At 46.0% G+C, this 24223-nt stretch overlaps 1 protein-coding gene across 1 annotated transcript in view; it reads left to right on the top strand.

Annotated features, from left to right (window-relative positions):
- LOC145345192 (myelin and lymphocyte protein-like) overlaps positions 1 to 24223 on the top strand; it is a 29629-nt gene that overhangs the window by 975 nt on the left and 4431 nt on the right. Inside the window, exons 2-3 of the mRNA XM_080192929.1 lie at positions 18584 to 18751; positions 21053 to 21178. Of these exons, the coding sequence (XP_080049055.1) occupies positions 18584 to 18751; positions 21053 to 21178 (294 nt within the window). The remainder of the gene's footprint in view (positions 1 to 18583; positions 18752 to 21052; positions 21179 to 24223) is intronic.

Raw genomic sequence — 24223 nt, 5'->3', positions numbered from 1 at the left:
AAACCTGTTGGACTTTAACCAGGTGTTGTGAGTCTTCTTACTATGCTTACCCAAGCCCAACGCTGACATCTCCACATCAGTTCTCAGCACGGACAGGAGAGGGACAGAGTAAAACTGGAGGACAGGGCAGAGTGGGGGAAAAAGAGTGAGGGGGCAGAAAAGGTGACGGAGAAAATGGGATGTATGTGGAGGCTTGGGGAAGGGGAGAGGAAGGAGAGAGACAAGAGTAAAGAGCAATGAGAAAAGGGCAAGGTGGAGGGTGAGAGAGATTTATAACACAGAAAGAGCTCCTTCTGCCCACATGCCATTTAAGTACCTACACTAATCCAGCACTTGGTCCGTAGCCTTCTATGCTGTGGTGTCTCAAATACTCATTTAAATGCTTTTTAAATGTTGCGCGGGTTCTCGCCTCTAGCATTCCTTCAGGCAGTGAGTTCCAGATTCCCAACACCCTCTGGATGAAAAAGCTTTTCCTCAAATCCCCTGTCCCTTTCCTTAAATCAGTGCCCCCTGGTTACTGACCCCTCAACAAAGGGGAAAAGTTTCTTCCTATCTACCCTATCCGTGTCCTTTACAATTCTATACACCTCATTCAGCCTTCTCTGCTCTAAGCAAAACAAAGGAGAATAAGATAACAGGTGAAGAATGGACACAAATGTTTAAAACAAGAGAGGACAGCTTAAAAGTAAAGTTTATTTAGTGTCACGAGTAGGCTTACATTGACGCTGCAATGAAGTTACTATGAAAATCCTCTAGTCGCTGCACTGCGGTGCCTGTTTGGGTACACTGAGGGAGAATTTAGCATGGCCAATACACTTAATCAGCAAGTCTTTTGGACTGTGGGAGGAAACTGGAGCACCCGGAGGAAACCCACACAGACACGGGGAGAACATACAGACTCTGCAAACAATGGCTTAACCTGGGAATCAAACCCAGGTCCGTGGCGCTGTGAGGCAGCAGTGCGAACCACTGTGCCCCCTTTTAAAGTTGACAAAATTGAAAGGCAACTTATTCTGAACTAAATCGACAGGACCAACCTTAACATTGAAGATAAATCAAAACGAATATCGAGGCTGCTGGAGGCCTGGAATGGCAGGGAAAGAATGCCCAAAAGGCTGGAAAAACTCTGGCAGCTCAGTTAACGTTTGCAGTCCAGTCTCTGGAAGAAAAAAGTTTACAAATTAATCCTTGCACTCTCAAGTAGCTGGCCCCGTGCTGGGGAAGGAGGGAAACCGGTTTTTCTGGCGTTCAGTGTTTGCAACACTGAAGTCATTTTTCGCTCTCAGAATTATAAACCACTGATGGATTTTGACAAACAGTGTTATTCTGCTTGTGGGCAAATTATTTAGGTACAGGGAATTTGAATTGTGTCCTTGCTTACTAAAAGTAGTAGTGGCGGGGAACCAAGGAGAGACCCCCTTGCTGTGGCGGCACAGTGGTTAGCACTGCTGCCTCATAGTGCCAGGGACCTGGGTTTGATTCCCGGCTTGGGTCACTGTCTATGTGGAGTTTGCACATTCTCCCCATGTCTGTGCGGGTTTCCTCCAGGTGCTCTGGCTTCATCCACTGTCTGAAAGATGTACTGGTTAGGTGCATTGGCCATGCTAAATTCACCCTCAGTGTACCCGAACAGGCGCCGGACTATGGCAACTAGGGGAATTTTGCAGTAACTTTGTTGCAGTGTTAGTGTAAGCCTACTTGTGACTAATAAACAAACTTTACTTCACTTGCATGGAGAAAGGGTTACTGTGGCTATAACTTGTCAACATTTAAGTGTGAAGCTTATTACCAAATTCCCTCACCAAGATCCATCCTCTGTAGGATTTCCACTTTAAAAAAATACAGTCAGCACCGGCAGTGGATCTCTGAACTCGAGGGGGGGGTAAATAGATTAAAATATCCACAGGAACGCACCTGCCTGTCTGCTAAATGTAAATCAGACTGCAGGAGTTTGTACATCTTGGCAGAGTATCAGGCTATCTCCCCCTTTCACATCTCTCCAAAATCAGCCCTCTCCCAGCAAACGCAGCTTTTTTGTTTTATTTATTATTAGTCACAAGTAGGCGTATATTAACACTACAATGAAGTTACTGTGAAAATCCCCTAGTTGCTAAACTCTGGCGCTTGTTTGGATAAGGCAAACAAAGAACAAAGAAAATTACAGATCAGGAACAGGCCCTTTGGCCCTCCAAGCCTGCATTGACCATGCTGCCCAACTGAACTAAAACCTGCCCTTCTGGGGACCATATCCCTCCATTCCCATCCTGTTCATATATTTATCCAGACAACCCTTAAAACTCACTATTGTATCCGCTTCCACTACCTCCCCCGGCAGCGAGTTCCAGGCACCCACTGCCCTCTGCGTAAAAAACTTGCCTCGTACATCTCCTCTAAACCTTGCCTCTTGCACCTTAAACCTCCACCCCCAAGTAATTGATTCTTCTGATCTGGGAAAAAGCTTCTGACTATCCACTCTCTCCATGCCCCTCATAATCTTCCACATTTCTATCAGGTCTCCCCTCAACCTCCGTTGCTCCAGTGAGAACAAACCAAGTTTCTCCAACCTCTTCTCATAGCTAATGCCCTCCTTACCAGGCAACATCCTGGTAAATCTTTTCTGTACCCCCTCCAAAGCCTCCACATTCTTCTGGTAGTGTGGCGACCAGAATTGAACACCTTATTCTAAGTGCAGCCTAAGTTTTATAAAGCTGCAACATGACTTGCCAATTTTTGAACTCAATGCCCCAGCCGATGAAGGCAGGCATGCCGTATGCCTTCTTGACTACCTTCTCCACCTGCATTGCCACTTTCAGTGACCTGTGTATCTGTACACTCAGATCCCTTTGCCTATCAATATTCTTAAGGGTTTTGCATTTACTATATATTTCCTATCTTTATTAGACCTTCCAAAATGCATCACCTCATATTTGTCCAGATTAAACTCCACCTGCCATCTTTCCGCCCAAGCCTCCAACTGATCTATATCCTGTTGTATCCTCTGATGGTCCTCATCACTATCCGCAAATCCACCAACCTTCGTGTCATCCGCAAATTTACTAATCAATCCAGTTACATTTTCTTCCAAATCATTTATATATATTGCAAACGGCAAAGGCTCCAGCACTGATTCCTGAGGAATACCACTTATCACAGCCCTCCATTCAGAAACACACCCTTCCACTGCTACCCTCTGTCTTCTTTGACCGAGCCAGTTTTGTATCCACCTTGCCAGCTGACCGCTGATCCCATGCGACTTCACCTTCTGCACCAGTCTGCCATGAGGGGCCTTGATGTGGATATGCCGGCGTTGGACTGGGGTAAACACAGTAAGAAGTCTGACAACACCAGGTTTTAGTCCAACCAATTTATTTGATAGTAAACTCACTAGCTTTCGAGGGTATTCCCTCTTCTTCAGGTGATTTTTTTTTTACGCAGAGAATAGTAGGTGCCTGGAACTCGTTGCTGGGGGAGGTAGTGGAAGCGGATACGGTACTGAGTTTTAAGGGGCGTCTTGACAAAAACATGAATAGGATGGGAATAGAGGGATATGGTGCCCGGAAGGGTAGGGGGTTAAGTCGGGCAGCACGTTTGGTGCAGGCTTGGAAGGCCGCGGGACCTGTTTCTTTCTGTGCTGTAATTTTCTTTGTTATTTGCTCTTTGTACTTGTGACACTAATAAATAAACTTTAAACTCATTGAACTGGGATGTAAAACATTCCCTGGCTTAGTTTGGAGAGGAGCAGGGGAGTTACCCTGACGTCCTGGCCAATTTTGATCCTTCGCTCGACATCACTAAAAGTGAATTATTTGGTTATCTTCATGCTGGGGTGGCTTATTTAAGAAAGCAATGTGAAGAAATATTGTGAATGCATGGAACTCTCTGCCCCAGACAGTAGTGGGAGCAGGGCCAATGAATATTTTTAAGGCAGAGGTAGATAGATTCCTGACTAACAAAAGAGTCAGAGGTGATGGGGAGTAGGCAGGAATGTGGATTGCAGGCTACAGTCAGACTAATTTTATTGAGTGACAGAACAGGTTTGAGAGGCCTTCCTTCTGCTCCAGGTTTGCATGTTTGTGCATTCCTCTTTGTGGAAGCTCGCTTTGTGCAAATATTTTGCTGATATCCTTACACCAGTGACTATGCCTCAGCAACATGGGGGTGACGCGGTAGTACAATGGTTAACACTGATGCTTCACAGCGCCAGGGTCCCAGGTTCAATCCCTGGCTTGGGTCTGTGCTGAGTTTGCACATTCTCCCCATGTCTGTGTGGGTTTCCTCTGGGTGCTCCGGTTTCCTCCCACAGTCTGAAAGACGTGCAGGTTAGGTTCATTGACCCGAACAGACTGTGGCATTTAGGGGAATTTTACAGTGACTTCATTGCAGTATCAAGATAAGCCTTAGTTATGACTAATAAATTAACTTTAATATGGCAGGCGCAGTGGTTAGCACCGCTGCCTCACAGTGCCAGAGATCCGGGTTCAATTCTGACATGGGTGACTGTCATGTATGGAGCCCCGTGTGTCCATGGGTTTCTGTATTTAGGGTTATTCAGGATGGTCACTTCAGCACCTCACTGTACTGCAAGCCCATGGATAATCTCACGGTGCTCCACTTCTCCAGCTTCCACCCTAAACACATTTAAAGAAGCCATCCTTTAAGGACAATCCTGCTCAGATGAGGAGGATTGCAACAGACACCTAAGATGCTGAAAGGAGCCCTCGTAAGAACAGGATATGGCGCTTGACTCATCAATTGACAGTTCTGATGCATCACAGTGAAAAATTGCACTGACCTCCTCAGAAGACAAACACGGGATACAGTGGACAGAGTATCCTTTGTCGTCCAGTACTTCCCCAGAGCAGAGAAGCTATGACATCTTCTCTGGAGCCTTCAACATGTCATTGATGAAGACGAACATCTCGCCAGGGCCATCCCCACACCACCACTTCTTGCCTTCAAACAACCGCGCAACCTCAAACAAACCATTGTCCGTAGCAAACTACCCAGCCTTCAGGAGAATAGTGACCACAACACCACACAACCCTGCTACAGCAATCTCTGCAAGACGGGCTAGATCATCGACATGGATGCTATTATCTCACGTGAGAACACCAGCCACCAGGTACACGGTACGTACTCTTGCAACTTGGCCAATGTTGTCTACCTGATACGCTGCAGGAAAGGATGTTCTGAGGCATGGTATATTGGTGAGATCATTCAGACGCTATGACAACAGATGAATGAACACCGCTTGATTATCACCAGGCAAAAGTGTTCTCATCCTGTTGGGGAACACTTCAGCGGTGATGGACATTTGGTTTCTGATCTTCGGGTAAGCGTTCTCCAAGGCGGCCTTCATGACACATGATAACGCAGAGCTGCTGAGCAGAGACTGATAGCCAAGTTCCGCACACATGAGGATGGCCTCAACCAGGACCTTGGGTTCATGTCACACTATCTGTAACCCCCATGACTTGCCTGGGCTTGCAATATCTCACTAACTGTCCTGCCTGGAGACAATACACATCTCTTTAATCTGTGCTTAACCCTCTCTCCACTCACATTGTCTGAGCCTTTAAAACTTGATTATCTGTAAAGACTCGCATTTCAACCATTATCTCATAAACTGAATTTGTATATGCTCTGGTTTCTCTTCAGATTGTGTCAATCTTTTGCCTTTTAGTAAAGATTTCCTATATATGCCCTGTTTGTGAACACAACTCCTCACTCACCTGAAGAAGGAGCGACACTCCGAAAGCTTGTGCTACCAAATAAACCTGTTGGACTTTAACCTGGTGTTGTGAGACTTCTTACTGTGCTTACCCCAGTCCAACGCCAGTATCTCCACATCATGAGAGTATTTTACCCAAGCCCCTGCCCTGTAATCCCAAATATTTCTCCCACTAATCCACATAACCCACACATCTTTGGACTGTGGGAATATGATGTGGAGATGCCGGCGTTGAACTGGGGTAAGCACAGTAAGAAGTCTCACAACACCAGGTTAAAGTCCAACAGGTTTATTTGGTAGCAAAAGCACTAGCTTTCGGAGCGCTTGCTGCCTCTTCCTCATCTGACGAAGGGGCAGCAAGTGCTCCAAAAGCTAGTGGCTTTTGCTACCAAATAAACCTGTTGGACTTTAACCTGGTGATGCGAGACTTCTTACTAAAATACTCTGACAGAGAGCTGGTGCAGACCCGATGGGTCAAATGGACTCCTTCTGCACTGTAGGGATTCTGTGGTTTACAGGCCACTTGGTCCAGCAGGCTGGTCTTTTAATCAAGGTACGCAAATGCTAACAAGATGCATTATAGAGAAAGATATAGAAGTTACAGCAGGGAACAGCATCTGCCCAGTCAGTTCATGCTACTTTTAATATTCCATTTGTGTAAATAATTCTAATCGCAACTGGGATAGCTGCAGTGGGTATCTGACTTCCTTCTGTGTTATTATGACTCAATAGTTCTAATCATTTTTACACACACTGTTCACATACCTTTTCCTTCATCTGACCGTCCAGTCGATCCTAGAAATGTTGCCATGGTTTCTGCCTCAAGGGCTAACACTTGGAGCGAATTCTACAGCATGGTATCTCTCCCTCCGCTTTTCCTGTTAAACCGCTCCAGCTCACTCACTTGCAGACGGCTGAGGTTGGGGTGAAGGGTCTGGGCTCAAGTTTCAGGTTGGAACTGAGGCTGAGACTGCAGTGAGATTGAGGTTGAAGACGAAGAACACTTTGAAGTTAAAGGTGAGCTGGATTGAAATGAGAAAGCTGAGGATAAATGGGGGAGTAAAGCCGGAAAGTTAAACCTGAACTTGAATGGAAGCCATGGTGACATTTCTGATTTGTAATCAAGGCCGGAGGTGAAGCAATACTTGAGGTTGAGACAATGGCTGAGTTTATTCACAGAATCCCTACAGCACAGAAGGAGGCCATTTGGCCCATCGAGCCTGCACTGACAACAATCCCACCCAGGCTCTGTCCCTGTAACCCCACCTATTTACCCTACTAATCCCTCTGACACTAAGGGGCTAATTTAGTATGGCCAATTCACCTAACCCGCACATCTTTGGGAGGAAACCAGAAACACATGCAAACACGGGGAGAATATGCAAACTCCACATGAACAGTGACCCGAGGCCGGAATTGAACACAGGTCTCTGGCGCTGTGAGACAGCAGTGCTAACCACTGTGCCACTTAACCTATGAGCTAGCTTCAATTTTAAAAGTTCTTTTGCCCCTTCAATTTTCTTCTTCCCCCTACTCATTGACTCCTTTGTCGACATACAGATTCATAGATGATAATTGTTGCCCCATTTCATCACTGGACTATTCCAATAAACCTGAACGATGAATATTGGCAGGCCATTCAGAGTTGGGATATCCTGGCCAAATATAATCATAGCATCCCTCCAGTACATAAGAAGCCACTCAACCCATTGAGTCTGCACTGACTCTGACTGCGTATCTTACCCAGGCCCTCCACCCCGCCCTATGCCCATAACCCCACACATTTATCTGGCTAATCCCCCTAACCTACACATCTTGCGGCACTAAGTGGCAATTTAGCACAGCCAATCCATTTAACCCACATATATTTGGACTGTGGGAGGAAACCAAGGCACCCAGAGGAAACACTCGCAGGCATGATAACATTAGAACTTGGAGCAGGAGAAGGCCATCTGGCCACTCGAGTCTGTTCTGCCATTCAATAAGATCATGGCTGATCTTTATGTGGACTCAGCTCCACTTACCCACCCACTCACCATAACCCTTAATTCCTTTACTGTTCAAAAGTTTATCTATCCTTGCCTTAAAAACATTCAATGAGGTAGCCTCAACTGCTTCATTGGGCAGGGAATTCCACAGATTCACAGCCCTTTGTGTGAAGAGGTTCCTCCTTAACTCAGTCCTAAGTCTGCTTTCCCTTATTTTGAGGTCATACCCTCTTGTTCTAGTTTCACCCATAAGAAGTTTCGGCTGTTCTGGTTCATTGGCTGTCTCATTAGCCTCTTCCGGTTTGTGGAAGAATTCCCACAGCCTCATTCACCCAATGAATTCCTCCGTGTCCGCTGCAAGACTGATGGGGTCTATTTTGGTGGTAGGGCAGAAATTGAGACCTGGGCTGAGAACTTCGATTTCATCTGGTTGAGGTGTGTAATCCGACAAGTTGACAATGGACTTCCCTGCGGTGTACTGTTTTCTACTCTGGTACCAGGGGAGGTTTGGTTGCTGCTGGTGGTGATGCTGAGTTTCTCAAGTTTCCTGTTCTTGGTGTGCATGTAGATGGCGTAGTTCCATTATCTCATCTGCTTGGCCATGTTTCGCACCTGATCTGCGTCCTGAGCGCAAGTTGAGAGTATGGACTCTATCTTGGTTTCCAGGATGTGGCGTTTGCTGTAGAGCTGGTGTATGAGGTGGTTGAGGAGTGTGAGAGAGGTGTGATGGCAAAGTCTCTCAGCGTAGTCTGTGTTATAGGTTGACCTGAGTGGGTTCGTGATCTGTAGTCCTTTTCTTTGTAGAAACTTGATGCCTATGTCGATATAGACATCAAGTTTCTACAAAGGAAACAACACAGACATCAAGTTTCTACAAAGAGCTTACCTCAGTCCAACGCCGGCATCTCCACATCATGGCTAGTTTCACCCACCAGTGGAAACAACCTCCCTGCTTCTATCTTACCTTCATAATTTTTGTTTCTATCAGATCCCCCCTCATTCTTCTAAATTCAATGCGTATAGCCCCAGTCTACTCAGTCTCTCCTCATTAACCAACCATCTCAATTCCAGAATCAACCTATTGATCTCCTCTGCACCCCTTCCAGTGCCATAGAGTCACAGAGGTTTACAGTATGGGAACATGCCCTTCGGCCCAACTTGTCTATGCTGCTCTTTATTTTAAAATCCCTAAACTAGTCCCAATTGCCTACATTTGGCCCATATCCCTCTATACCCATCGTACCCATGTAACTATCTAAATGCTTTTTAAAAGACAAAATTGTAAGCACCTCTACTACTACCTCTGGCAGCTTGTTCCAGACACTCACCACCCTCTGGACACTTTTGTATCTCTCCCCTCTCACCTTAAACCTATGCCCTCTAGTTGTAGATTCCCCTGCCTTTGGGAAAGATATTGACTATCTACCTTGTCTATGCCATTCATTATTTTGCAGACCTCTATACGGTCATCCCTCAGCCTCCTACACTCCAGAGAAAAAAAGCCCCAGTCTATTCAGCCTCTCCTTATAACTCAATCCATCTTGTCCCGGTAGCATCTTTGTAAATCTTTTCTGCACTCTTTCTAGTTTAATAATATCCTTTCTATAATAGGGTAACCAGAATTGCACACAGTATTCTAAGTGTGGCCTTTCCAATGTCTTGTACAACTTCAACAAGACGCCCCAACTCCTGTATTCAATGTTCTGACTGATGAAACCAAGCATGCTGAATGCCTTCTTCACCACTCTGTCAACCTGTGACTTCACTTTCAAGGAGCTATGAACATGTACCCCTAGATCTCTTTGTTCTGTAACTCTCCCCAACACCCTACCATTAACTGAGCAAGTACTGCCCTGGCTCAACCTACTAAAACACATTACCTTGCATTTGTCTAAATTAAACTCCATCTGCCATTTGTCAGCCCATTGATCCAATTGATCAAGATCCCGTTGCAATTAGAGATAACTTTCTTCACTGTCCGTTATGCCACCAATCTTGGTGTCATCTGCAAACTTACTAACCATGCCTCCTATATTCTCATCCAAACCATTAATATAAATGACAAATGACAGTGGACCCAGCACTGATCCCTGAAACACACCGGAGATCACAGGCCTCCAGTTTGAAAAATAACCCTCTACAGCCACCCTCTGGCTTCTGTCAAGAAACCAATTTTGTATCCATTTAGATACCTCACCCTGGATCCTGTGAGATTTAAATTTATGCGACAACCTACCATGCGGTACCTTGTCAAAGGCCTTGCTAAAGTCCGTGGAGACAACATCAACAGCACTGCCCTTATCTACCTTCTTGGTTATCCCTTTTAAAAATTCAGTTAAATTTGTGAGACATGATTTTCCACTCACAAAGCCATGTTGATGGTTCCTAATCAGTCCTTGAATCTCTAAATGCCTGTAGATCCTGTCTCTCAAAATACCTTCCAACAACTTACCCACCACATATGTGAGACTCACCAGTCTGTAGCTCCCAGGCTTTTCCCTGCAGCCTTTTTTAAACAAAGGCACAACGTTTGCCACTCTCCAATCTTCAGGCACCTCACCTGTGACTATCGACGATTCAAATATCTCTGCTAGGAAATCCGCAATTTCCTCCCTAGCCTCCCACACTAGGATACACTTCATCAGATCCCATTGACTTATCAACTTGATGCACTTTCAGACTTCCAGCACCTCCTTCTCTGTAACCTGTACATTCCTCAAGACATCAATATTTATTTCCCCAAGTTCCCTAACATCCATGCTTTTGTCAATAGTAAACATTGATGAGAAACGTTCATTGAGGATCTCACCCATCTCTTATGGATCCAGTATATCTTTTCCCAAGTAAGGAGACCACAAGAGGTTATTGCAGAAGGTAAGGGGACTTGGAGTTGGGGGTAGGGTGTTAGCGTGGATAGAGGATTGGTTGTCAAATAGGAGGCAGAGAGTGGGGGTTAATGGGTGCTATTCGGATTGGCGGATGGTGACTAGTGGAGTGCCCCAGGGGTCGGTGCTGGGGCCTCAGCTATTTACCATTTATATAGATGATCTGGAGGAGGGAACCGAGTGTAGGGTGTCGAAATTTGCTGACGACACCAAGATTGGTGGAACGGCAAATTGCGCGGAGGGTGTGGAGAGCCTGCAGAAGGATCTAGATAGGATGGGCGAATGGGCCAGGAAATGGCAAATGGAATTTAATGTTGGCAAGTGCGAGGTGGTCCACTTTGGTAGGAATAATGGTAGGAAGGATTATTACTTACTTGGAGAAAAACTGCAGCAGGCGACGGTGCAGAGGGACCTCGGTTCCTTGTGCATGAATCGCAAAAACCCAGCCTGCAGGTGCAGCAGGTGGTCAGGAAGGCAAATGGGATGCTGGCCTTCATCGCGAGGGGGATTGAATATAAAAGTAGGGAGGTCTTGCTGCGGCTATATAGGGCATTGGTGAGGCCGCAGCTGGAGTACTGTGTGCAGTTTTGGGCGCCGCACTTACGCAAGGATATTTTGGCCTTGGAGAGAGTGCAGAGGAGGTTTACTAGGCTGATACCGGAGTTGAGGGGGTTGCCTATGAGGAGAGGCTGAATAAACTAGGCTTGTACTCATTAGAGTTTAGAAGAATGAGGGGAGATCTCATTGAGATGTATAAGATGATGAATGGGATGGATAGGATAGAGGTGGAGAGACTCTTTCCGCTCAGAAAGGATAATAGGACTAGGGGGCACAGCCTCAAGATAAAGGGGAGGCGGTTTAGAACGGAGTTGAGGAAGAACTGATTGTTCTTGAGGAGCAGCATCGAGAGGCAGTGATTTTTGGGCGTGTGAGGAGGCAGCAAGAAAGGTGCATTTTCTGTTTATATTTTTTAACTTTTTATTTCTAGTTTAAAGTCGCGAGTATTGGCGGTTTTTTAAAAATTAGTTAGAAGCCGGAAGTCGTCACTAGGACGCTTACCGGTAGTTGTAGTTCTTTTTTCTTGGGTCCCTGACCCTATAAATTAGAGCAGAGGGGATACCCGATCCTCTACACTGGTAGAGAATCCCACCCTCCCACCTCCTCTAACCTAATTATAAGTGTGTGGGAAGTTTTATTTTCTTTTGTTTTTTTTCTGCTGGTAATTGTTTCAGGGATGGCAGTTCAGGCAGTAAGCTGCATCTCCTGTGGGATGTATGTGGTGAGGGACTCCAGTAGTGTTTCAGGTGATTTTACTTGTAGGAAGTGTGTTCGATTGCAGCTTCTGGAGGAGCGTGTAAAGGAGCTGGAGGTGGAATTAGAGGAACTCCGCATAATTCGGGAGGCGGAGGAGGACATCGATAGGTGTTATAAGGAGATAGTCACTCCTAGAAATGAGTCTTGGGTAAATGCCAGGAAGAGGGGAAAGAAGCAATTGGGGGGACAATCCCCTGGGGCTGTTCCCCTCCAAAATAGGTTTTCGGTCCTGGAGGCTACAGTTGAGGAGGAATCAACTGGGGATAGCCAAAGGGAGCAGGTCTCTGGGGGTGAGCCTGTTGTGAAAGCTCAGGTGGTTAGGGGCTGTAAAAGATTGGGCCTAGTGATTGGGGACTCCACAGTTAGGGGGACGGATAGGAGAGTTGGAAGTAATGGTAGGGACTCAGGGCTGGTGTGTTGCCTACTAGGGGCTGGGGTCCGGGATGTATCGGAAAGGGTATTCAGGACTCTTAGGGGAGAGGGAGATCAACCCCAAGTTATAGTTCATGTGGGGACGCATGACATAGGGAGGTTAAGGGAAGGGGATATTAAGCAGAGATTTATGGAGTTGGGGTGGAAACTAAAGGCCAAGTCAGAAAGAGTGGTTATCTCCGGACTCTTGCCTGTGCCACGGGATAGTTTAGAGAGGAATAGAGAGAGGGAAAGTTTGAACTTGTGGCTGAGGGGATGGTGCAGGAGGGAGGGGTTCAGGTACTTGAGCAATTGGGGCTCATTCTGGGGAAGGTGGGACCTCTATAAGAGTGATGGTCTGCACCTGAATCGGAGGGGAACCAATATCCTGGGGGGTAAATTTGCAAAGGCTATGCAGGGAGGTTTAAACTGATTCGGAGGGGGGGTGGGATCCTGAGTAGAGGGGGTGAAAGTGAGGGGGGCATAGATGGGGACTGCAATGCACAGCATCGCAGGGGTGGGGCGGAGCAGGGTTTGAAATGCGTATACTTTAATGCGAGGAGTATTCGCAATAAAGTAGATGAACTTGCAGCGTGGATCAGTACCTGGGACTTTGATGTTGTGGCCATTTCTGAGACATGGATAGAGCAGGGTCAGGAATGGTTGTTGCAGGTTCCGGGGTTCAAATACTTTAGTCGGAGCAGAGAAGGAGGTAGAGGGGGGGAGGGGTAGCATTATTAGTCAAGGACTGTGTCACAGTGTCAGAGAGGAAGTTTGATGAGGACTTGTCTGTTGAGGTAGTATGGGCGGAGATTAGAAATAGAAGAGGAGAGGTCACCCTGTTGGGAGTCTTTTATAGACCTCCTAAAAGTTCTAGAGAGGTTGAGGAAAGGATTGCGGAGACGGTCCTGGTTAGGAGTGAAAGTAATAGGGTAATTGTTATGGGGGACTTTAACTTTACTAATATTGATTGGAATTGCTATAGCTCTAGCTCGTTAGAGGGGTCAGTTTTTGTACAAAGCGTGCAGGAAGGTTTTTTGACTCAGTATGTTGATAGGCCAACTAGAGGTGAGGCTATATTGGATTTGGTGCTGGGAAATGAGCCAGACCAGGTGCTGGACTTGGAAGTTGGTGTGCATTTTGGTGATAGTGACCACAATTCGGTTACGTTCACCTTAGTGATGGAAAGGGATAGGCATGAACCTCGGGTCAGTAGTTTTAGCTGGGGGAAGGGTAATTATGAGGCTATTAGGAGAGAATTAGGAAGCATAGGTTGAACTAGGAGACTACAGGGACTGGGAACGTCCGAAATGTGGAGTTTTTTCAAGGAGCAGCTACTGCGAGTCCTTGATAGGTATGTCCCTGTCAGGCAAGGAGGAATTGGTAGGGCTAGGGAACCGTGGTGCACTAAAAAATTGATTCGTTGGTTAAAAAGAAAAAGGAGGCTTATGTTCGGATGAGACTTGAGGGCTCAGGTAGTGCACTAGAAAGCTTTAGATTGGCTAGGAGGGAGTTGAAGAGGGAGTTAAGAAGGGCTAAAAGAGGACATGAGAAGACTTTGGCTGATAGGATTAAGGAGAATCCTAAGGCATTCTATAGGTATGTTAAGAACAGAACGTTGGTTAGGGCAAGATTAGGGCCAGTTACAGACAGCAGAGGGAAGTTGTGTGTGGAACCGGAAGAGATTGGTGAGGCATTGAACCAATATTTCTCTTCGGTGTTCACGCAGGGGGACATGAATGTAGCTGAGGAGAACACTGGGTTGCAGGGGTGTAAACTGGACAGTATTGCAGTTGATAAGGGGGATGTGCTGGATATTCTTGAGGGTTTGAAAATGGATAAGTCCCCTGGTCCGGACGGGATTTACCCTAGGATTCTCTGGGAGGCAAGAGAGGTGATTGCAGAGCCTCTGGCTCTGATCTTCAGGTCGTCGTTGGTCTCAGGTATAGTACCGTAAGATTGGAGGATAGCGAATGTTGTCCCATTGTTTAAGAAGGGGAACAGAGACTTCCCCGGGAATTATAGACCGGTGAGTCTTACTTCTGTTGTGGGCAAGGTTTTAGAAAAAATTATTAGGGATAGGATTTATAGTTATTTGGAGAGTAATGAATTGATTGGAGATAGTCAGCATGGTTTTGTAGCGGGTAGGTTGTGCCTTACTAACCTTATTGAGTTTTTTGAGAAAGTGACCAAAGAGGTGGATGGGGGAAAGGCAGTTGATGTGGTATATATGGATTTTAGTAAGGCGTTTGATAAGGTTCACCATGGTAGGCTTCTGCAGAAAATGCAGATGTATGGGATTGAGGGTAATCTAGGAAATTGGATCAGGAATTGGCTAGCAGATAGGAGACAGAGGGTGGTGGTTGATGGTAAATATTCGTCATGGAGTTCAGTTACGAGTGGTGTGCCTCAGGGATCTGTTTTGGGGCCACTGCTGTTTGTAATTTTTATTAATGATCTGGATGAGGGTATAGTTGGGTGGATTAGTAAATTTGCTGATGACACCAAAGTCGGAGGTGTGGTAGATTGTGAGGAAGGGTGTCATAGTTTGCAGGGAGACTTAGACAGGTTGCAGAGCTGGGCTGAGAGGTGGCGGATGGAGTTTAATGCGGAGAAGCGTGAGGTAATTCACTTTGGTAGGAATAACAGATGTGTTGAGTATAGGGCTAACGGTAGGACTCTGAATAGTGTGGATGAACAGAGGGATCTAGGTGTATGTGTACATAGATCCCTGAAAGTAGGGAATCAAGTAGATAGGGTTGTTAAGAAGGCATACGGTGTCTTGGCGTTTATTGGTAGGGGGATTGAATTTAGGAGTCGCAGCATCATGTTGCAACTGTACACAACTCTGGTGCGGCCGCACTTGGAGTATTGTGTGCAGTTCTGGTCCCCACATTATAGGAAGGATGTGGAAGCTTTGGAGAGGGTGCAGAGGAGGTTTACCAGGATGTTGCCTGGTATGGAGGGGAGGTCCTATGAGGAGAGACTGAGGGATTTGAGGTTGTTTTCGCTAGAAAGAAGGCGGCTAAGAGGGGATCTTATTGAAACATATAAGATGATTAGAGGTTTAGATAGGGTGGATAGTGGTAGCCTTTTTCCTCGGATGGAGAAAGCTAGCACGAGGGGGCATGGCTTTAAATTAAGGGGTGGTAGTTATAGGACGGATGTCAGGGGTAGGTTCTTTACCCAGAGGGTGGTGAGGGATTGGAATGCCCTGCCTGCTGCAGTTGTAAATGCGCCTAGTTTGGGGGCATTTAAGAGATCTGTGGATAGGTTTATGGATGAAAAGGGATTGGTTTAGGTTAGAGAGTCATTGTTTTTTAACTGGTCGGCGCAACATCGTGGGCCGAAGGGCCTGTTCTGCGCTGTAATGTTCTATGTTCTATGTTCTAACTTCTTCACTCAAAGGGTGGTGAATCTCTGGAATTCTCTGCCCGTTGAAGTGGTGGAGGCTACCTCGCTAAATATTTTTAAGACGCGGGTTGACGGGTTTTTGATAAGAGAGGGGATTAAGGGTTATGGGGAGAGGGCGGGAATGTGGAACTGAGCCACAACAGATCAGCCATGATCTTATTGAATGGCGGGGCAGGCTCGAAGGGCTAGATGGCCTACTCCTGCTCCTATTTCCTATGTTCTTATGTTCTTATGTAAAACTGTACACAGTACTCCAGGTGTGGCCTCACCAGCACCTTATACAGCTGCAACATAATCTTGCTGTTTTTAAACTCCATCCCTCTAGTAATGAAGGACAAAATTCCATTTGCCTTCTTAATTACCTGCTGTACCTGCAAACCAACTCCTTGAGATTCCTGCACAAGGACATCCAGGTCCCTCTGCACAGCAGCATGCTGCAATTTTTTACCATTTAAATAATAGTCCATTTTGCTGTTATTCCTACCAAAATAGATGGCCCTCACAACTTTGTACTCCATCTGCCAGACCCTCACCCACTCTATATCCCTTTGCAGACTTTCAGCGTCCTCTGCACACTTTGCTCTGCCACTCATTTTAATGTCATCTGCGAATTTTGACACATTGCACTCGATCTCCAACTCCAAATCATCTATGTAAAACAGGGAGAACGTACAAATTCCACACAAACAGTCACCCAAGAACGGTATCGAACCCAGGCCTCTGGGGCTGTGAGACAGCAGTGCTGACCACTGTGCCATCGTGCCCCTGTGCTGCACCTACACACACACATAATGAGCAGCTCCAGCAATGACCAATGGACAGTGTTCAGGAGTGAGATAATTGACAAAAAAATTTTGTGACCCTTTGAACCTGCTCCACCATTCATTGTGATCATGGCTGAAAATTGAGAAATTTGTCAATGATAATGGAGCTATTGATTAATCATAGCAGTCAGTTAGTCTACAGCAGATTTAATGGTATAAAGCCTTGAAATCTATGGCCATTTCTTCCTCCATAGTGCGCTTTGCTTACTACACTAAAGGCAGAAGTTTACTGGTACGTCTGCCTGAGATTCGTATGATCCTGCCCTCCGAGACTCAGAGAGGGCGTACCAGTAAAATTCTGGCCTATGTCTCAAATTACACATGTACAGCATTTCAAAATGTTATTTCAGAAATAATTCTATTTCATTTGCAGAATCAGGGCTATTTACTTCCTCTGTGTCTCTGAAGAGTCTATTCCAGAGCTTTATAAATTGGGGGGGTCCTGTACCAGGGGCCACTGTCTAAGCATATGGGGTAAACCTGTTACGATTGAGATGAGGAGACATTTCTTCAACCTGAGAGTGGGAAGCTGTGGAATTCGCTACCCCCGAAAGCAATTGAGGCCAAGACACTGTGGGCCGGTTTCTCCGACCTCACCCACAGCTGGGATTATCCAGTCCCACTGCAGTGAATGCAGATTTGACTGATTGCCTGATTCTCCATTCTCGCTGGCAGTGGTGGTGGAAAGTAAATGGCCAAGAATACTGCCCTGTGAGTTTTCAAGGAAGAGCAAGATGGAGCTTTTGTGGCCAAGAGGATCAAAGGATGTGTGGGGGTGGGGGATGGGGGTGGTGGGGGTGGAAGGCAGGTTCAGGCTATTGAGTTGGATGATCAACCATGATCACAATAAATGGTGGAGCAGGCTCGAAGGGCCGAGCTCCTGCTCCTATTTTCTATGTTTCTATCACTTGCTCACTAAATGTCCTCTCCTCTGATTAGTTTTGAACTCGCTCCTTTCAATGGCAGGTCAGGTCCTGTGGTTTCACAGTGCTGGACACGGTGAACATGGAGCTATGTCTAATTCCTTCATGGAATTATTGAACTGATGCAATCCCTGTAGTGATGGAAAGGGCTCCATGAATATGACTTCTTAGACAATGTCAAGTTGTGGGTACATCCAATAGTCTAGAAATGGAATAATTTGATTTGATTTATTATTATCACATGTATTAGTATACAATGAAAAATATTATTTCTTGCGCACCGTACAGACAAACATACTGTTCATAGATAAGGAAAGGAGAGGGTGCAGAGTGTAGTGTTACACTAGGGAGTAGAGAAAGATCAATTTAGTGCAAGGTGTGTCTATTCAAAAGCCCGATGGCAGCAAGGAAGAAGCCGCTCTTGAGTCAGTTGGTGTGTGTCCTCAGACTTCTGTACCTTTTTCCTGACGGAAGAAGGTGGAAGAGAGTGTGTCCAGGGAGCGTGAAGTCCTTGATTATGCTGGCTACTTTTCCGAGGCAATGGGAAGTGCAGACAGAATCAATGGATGGAAAGCTGGTTTGCGTGATGGATTGAGTATGCATTTTATCTGATTATGATGCTTTTGACTATCAATCAAAAAAAGAGACATGTCATAGCACTTTGTCTCACTCTTATCACACTTTAGCGAGAATGTCAAATTGTAAATTTGGGCAGCCTGGTGACACAATGGTTAGCACTGCTGCTTCACAGCTCCAGGGACCCGGGTTCGATTCCTGGCTTGGGTCAGTGTCTGTGTGGAGTTTGCACGTTCTCCCTGTGTCTGCATGGGTTTCCTCCAGGTGCTCCGGTTTCCTCCCACATTCCAAAGATGTGTGGGTTGATTGGCCATGCTAGATTGACCCTTAGCTTCCTGGGATGTGTAGATGAGAGGGATTGGTGAGGTTACAGGGATAGATCTAGGTGGGATTGAAGGTGTGCTCTCGATGGGCCGAATGCCCTCCTTCTGCTCTGTAGGGATTCTATGACTCTAAATGTGTTGCTGTATTTTAAAAAATGACTATATGATGTTTTTGTTTGTTTTTCTCTTTCTAGGTTTTTGGTGGCCTGGTTTGGATCCTTGTGGCTTCCGCGCTAGTTTCATTCCCAGGCGATCAAGGCTGGGTGATGTTTGTATCGGTTTTCTGTTTTGTTATAACGACATTGCTGCTCATTCTGTACCTGGCTGGAGTTCAGAACAGTTCCTCTGCGTGGACTGCAGTGGTATGTCTGTGAGCTCTGTATTAGGCAACAGAACAAGTTCTCATTGCAAACCTGTCTGTGATACTCTAACCTCAGCAACCAAGTTAACACGTTGCAGTGCTTTATTTTACATGATATCTCAATCCAGGAGGAAGACCACTCAAGAATCTCTCGTCACAGATTTGACTACATGCCTTTAAAAACACTGTTGATGACACCAGGAAAAGGAGATAAAATGGTGACCAAACTGAACAGAGCGGTTAGACTGAATTCTCAGTTTTAATAGGTCCTCCCTTGCCGTTTGACAGCTGGGTGGCTAATTGAAATTACCCACCAGCTAATCGTTAATGAAATCCTAAAGTGTTGGCAGCACTGCAGGAGTGCAGGGGTGGCACAGTGGTTAGCGCTGTTGCCTCACAGTGCCAGGGACCTAGGTTCGATTCCCAGCTTGGGTCACTGTCTGTGTGGAGCCTGCACGTTCTCCCTGTATCTGCATGGGTTTCCTCCGACTCCCTCCCACAGTCGTGCTGGTTAGGTGCATTGACCCAAGCAGGCACCTGAGTGTGGCGGCTAGGGGATTTTCACAGTAACTTCATTGCTGTGTTAATGTAAGCCTTACTTGTGACTAATAAATAAACTTTAGATCCATGGGTGTTGGTAGCTCGTCAGTGACTATGTAGGGAATAATCAACATTGCTCCAATGAAACGCCAATAATTGATCTGTGTGGAATTTATGACAGAGTCACATATGAAAAGTAGTGTATAATTTCCAAGATTCAATCTTGGATATCATTCCGATGGAGTGACATTAGCACCTCTGTCCCAGTAATACACAGTACAGGAACATATAAACCAATTTTATTTGCATTACAATATAATTGCTAAAAGCTCTTTATTTGTGTGACTTAACTTCTGATTGCAATTATTTTTGGTAAAATAAATTTGGAGAAATCATTTCCATTAGTGATTTGATCAGTAGAGACATTTTAGAATGATTGGAGAGCTGTATGTGATTTGATTTAATTTGATTTATTGTTATCACATGTATTAACAAAGTATTGTTTCTTGCTGCACGGACAAAACATCCCATTCATAGAGTACACAAGGGAAGAAGTAAAGGAGAGTATAGTGTTACAGAGAGTATAGTATTAAAGCAGAATATAGTGTTATAGTCGTAGCTAAGGTGTAGAGAAAGATTAACTTAATGCGAGATAGGTCCATTCAGAAGTCTGACGGCAGCGGGGAAGAAGCTGCTTTTGAGTCGGTTGGTACATGACCTCGGACTTTTGATGGAAGAGAAAATGACTGGGGTGTGTGGAGTTCTTGATTATGCTGGCTGCTTTGCCGAGGCAGCAGGAAGTGTATCAAAGTCAATTGGATGGGAGGCTGATTGCGTGATGGATGGGGCTACATTCACAGTCTTCTGTAGTTTCCTGCAGTCTTGGTCAGAGCAGGAGTGCAGAATATTGTCGTGATGGGGGCTTGTTTTTTATTTACCTGTGGGATGTGAGCATTGCTGGCTGGCTCAGCATTTATTGCCCTGTCCATAACTGCCCTTGAAGGTGGCGGTGAGTTGCCTTCTTGAACCACTACAGTCCATGTGGTGTTGGTACATCACAGTGCTGTTATAGAGAGAGAGTTCCAGGATTTTAACACAGGGCAATGAGGAAGGATGTATCCAGACACATGGAGGGAGCAGAATCTGTACCACCTTTTAAAGGGAGACAGGCAAATACTGAAAAAAGATAACATTAAGAGGGAAGAGTGAGGAAGTGGGACTGATTGACTCCTTCATTAAGGAAGATATCCCAAGCTGTGCTTTTGCACTGTAAAATTCCCATGACTCACCTGTGGCTCTGGAGTCACATGTAGGCCATACCAGGTAAGGATGGCAGATTTCCTTCCCTAAAGGACATTAGTGAACAAAATGGGTTTTTCTGATAATCAACAATGGCTTCATGGGCATCAATAGATTCTTAATTCTAGATTTTTTTAAACCTGCCATTGTGGGATTTGAACCCAGGTCCCCATTGCATTAACTAAGTTATTGGATTAATAGTCTAATAGTAATACCACCAGGCCATCCAAGGTCTCTCCTGTGGTTCACCTGTCTCCACCACCAGAAAAAACGCTGTGCAAGGTGCGTGTGCGTGTGTGCGTGTGTGTGGGGTGGGGTGGGGGGGTGGGGGTGGGTTCTGAATTCCTAGCCATTTTTTCCTCTGTGCCTGTTTGCAAACTTTTGGGAAAGCAAATTATTGAATTTGAAAAATTATCGCAAAACAAATGCCACAAATTTAAGATAATAATTTCTCTTTATTCAGGATGTTTTCTACCACTTCACTGCAGCGCTGTTTTATTTAAGTATTGCGGTTCTGGAGGCGAGCGACACAAGGTTCGTTTTAGTCGGGCTGAGTTCCAAAGTTCACAAAATCAACATTGCTGCCTCAGTAAGTCACCTTTTTGTTTGCTGGCATACTCTCTGAAACCTGTTTTGAGTACAGCGGTATCAATATGAATGAACAATGAGGTTTAATGAGGAGTGTCAGAGGGCATGCCCAGGAGAAACAGCAGCTATGCCTGAAAACTATCAAATCATTGAATCCCTGCAGTGCAGAAGGAGTCCATTTGGTCCATTGAGTTGCCAACTTGGCGAAAGTGAAACTACAACACAAAACTCTGGAGTTAAGAATCTATTGATGACCACGAAACCATTGTTGACTGTCAGAAAAACCCATCTGGTTCACTGACGTCCTTTAGGCAAAGAAATCTGCCCTCCTTATCTGGCCTGGCCTACATGTGACTCCAGAATCCCAGCAGTGTAGTCGATTCTCAACTGCTCTCCAAGGGCCAACCATTGATGGGCAATAAATGCTGGCCAGCCAGCGACACCCATGTCCCACAGATCAATTAAAAAAAAAGCAACAAAAAATGGAAGTGATAGTTAAGTGAGCTAATAATCCTGGTTGCAAATATTAAATGCTGTGTACAAAATGCAGTTTCCTTGCCATCTGTCATGAGCTTGCTTGGGTACAGTTCTAAAAGTGCTGTTCTCCATGCTTGAGCCTGGGTCTTCACATATCCAGTTGGGCTATGATTGGGTCCAAGATACCGAATGATTTGTTCCTCCAGACCAGCAGCGCTGAGACCAATGCGGCAACTGAAGTTCTACCATGGCTGTGTCAGCAAACCCAGAAAGAAATCTCACAACACCTGCTTAAAGTCCAACAGGTTTATTTGTACCAAACACCCCAGTGTGTTCTGAAAGCTTGGGGTGTTTGCTACAAATAAACCTGTTGGACTTTAAGCTGGTGTTGTGAGATTTCTTTCTGTTTTAGCCCAGTCCAACGCCGGCATCTCCACGTCAGCAAACTCAGCACAGACCGGCTATCGGACCGGTTATTCTCTGGTTTGTGTGCCACAGTGCTGTGATGGCTGGCACCTTTGTCTGAGGACTGATCACTTCTCATTGGATTGCCAATGCATGCTCACTCTGAAGACTTGCTCATCTTTACTGGGTCTCAGGAAGACACCACTAGACAATTCTTTAAAAATTCGTTCAAGAGACGTGGGCATTGCTGGCTGGGCTGGCACTTACGACAATCCTCAGTGGTTTCATGGTCATCATTGGATTCTTAATTCCAGATTTTTCTTGAATTCAAATTTCACCATTTGTCGTGGTGGGATTCGAACCTGGTTCCTCAGAGGATTCACAGGATTACAGAGTCATGCAGTACAGAATAGGCCCTTTGGCCCATCGAATCCATACTGATACATGAGAAACACCTGAGCTTCCTACCCAATCCCATTTGCCAGCACTTGGCCCATTGTCCTGAACGTTATGACGTGCCAAGTGCTCATCCAGGTACTTTTTACCCATCTCCACCACCCTCCCAGGCAGACCGTCAACACCCTCTGGGTAGAAAAGCTTTTCCTCGCATCTGCCATATACCTCCTGCCCCTCACCTTGAACCTGTGTCCCCTCATGACTGACCCTTCAATTAAGGGGAACAACTTCTCCTTATCCACTCTGTCCATGTCTCTCATAATCTTGTACACCTCAAACAGGTCATCCCCTCAGTGTTCTCTACTCCAACGAAAATAACCCAAGCCTACCCACCTCTCTTCATAACTTAAACGTTCCATCTCAAGCAGCATCCTGGTGAATCTCCACTGTACCCCCTCCAGTGCAATCACATCCTTCCGATAATGTGGCGACCAGAACTGCACACAGTCCTCCAGCTGTGACTTCACCACAGTTCTATACAACTCCAACACGACTCTCCTGCTTTTCTAATCTATGCCTCAATTGATAAAGGCGAATGTGCCATATGCCTTATCCACCACTTGACTAACATGCCCTTCTGCCTTCAGAGATCTATGGACATTACCCTGGATGACTAGTCCAGTGACAATGCCACTATGCCACTGCCTGCCCAGAATGTTTGCCGCTGATACCTGTGGGCAGGACCCTACTGCCTTTCGACAAATATTTCCTATTGAGGGCAGGTGGTCGATGAGTTCTGCCTACCTGCTCAATCGTAAGAGGCTACCTCCAAGGAGGATTATCCGATTAAAGGTGGTACCTGTGGCTGTGGGTGTGGTCAGAGGGCCTGCAGCTTTGGATAATTGGAGGGCCCATTGGGAGTGGTGGGCTCTGCTCAGGTAGCAAGGACAGTACAAGGGTGTCTCTGTATGAAGGTGCGCATCCAACTTAACAATATTGAGGGCCAAAACTGGTTAGAGGGAGAGAGAAGAAACCCCTATGGATTTGTTCCTGCTCCTAGCCTGGGCCTCAGCACACAATAGGATACAGGTCCAACCTCATGAGAATACAAATAAGTTTTAAAGTTTATCTATTTGTGTCACAAATAGGCTTACATTCACACTGCAGTGCAGTTCCTGTGAAAATCCCTTAGTCACCACACCCTGGCACCTGTTCGGGTACACTGAGGGAGAATTTAACACGGCCAATGCACCTAACCAGCATGTCTTTCGGACTATGGGAGCAAACTGGAGCACCCGGAGGAAACCCACGCAGACATGGGGAGAATGTGTAGACTCTGCACAGTCATCCAAGCCAGGAATCGAACCTGGGTCCTGGCACTGAGAGGCAGCAGTGCTAACCACTGTGCAAGTGTTCTGCCCCCATAAGTCTTCCCCTCCCCTTAGCATCCAAATAGTTAATTATTAGTTAGCTGCTGCTGCTGAGCGGTTAGCTATTTGTGTTAGCCATCTGTCCTCTGGAAGTGGGAACATGTTGGTTCACTGACCTGAATCCCCAGTCCCCAACTCTGCTCCCATTCCCACTTCTAAACAAACTTTTGGGTTGCGAGGAAAGCGGGGGAGTGGCATGATGGTTAGCACTGCTGCCTCACAGCGTCAGGGACCCGGGTTCGATTCCCAGCTTGGGTCACAGTCTGTGTGAAGCCTGACATTCTACCCGTGTCTGCATGGGTTTCCTCCAGGTGTTCCGGTTTCCTTCCGCAGTCCAA

The sequence above is a fragment of the Carcharhinus amblyrhynchos genome, chromosome 7 (assembly GCF_965287045.1).
Source record: "Carcharhinus amblyrhynchos chromosome 7, sCarAmb.v2.hapA, whole genome shotgun sequence".
Classification (NCBI taxonomy): domain Eukaryota; kingdom Metazoa; phylum Chordata; class Chondrichthyes; order Carcharhiniformes; family Carcharhinidae; genus Carcharhinus; species Carcharhinus amblyrhynchos.
This window is presented reverse-complemented; position numbering and strand designations above follow the sequence as displayed.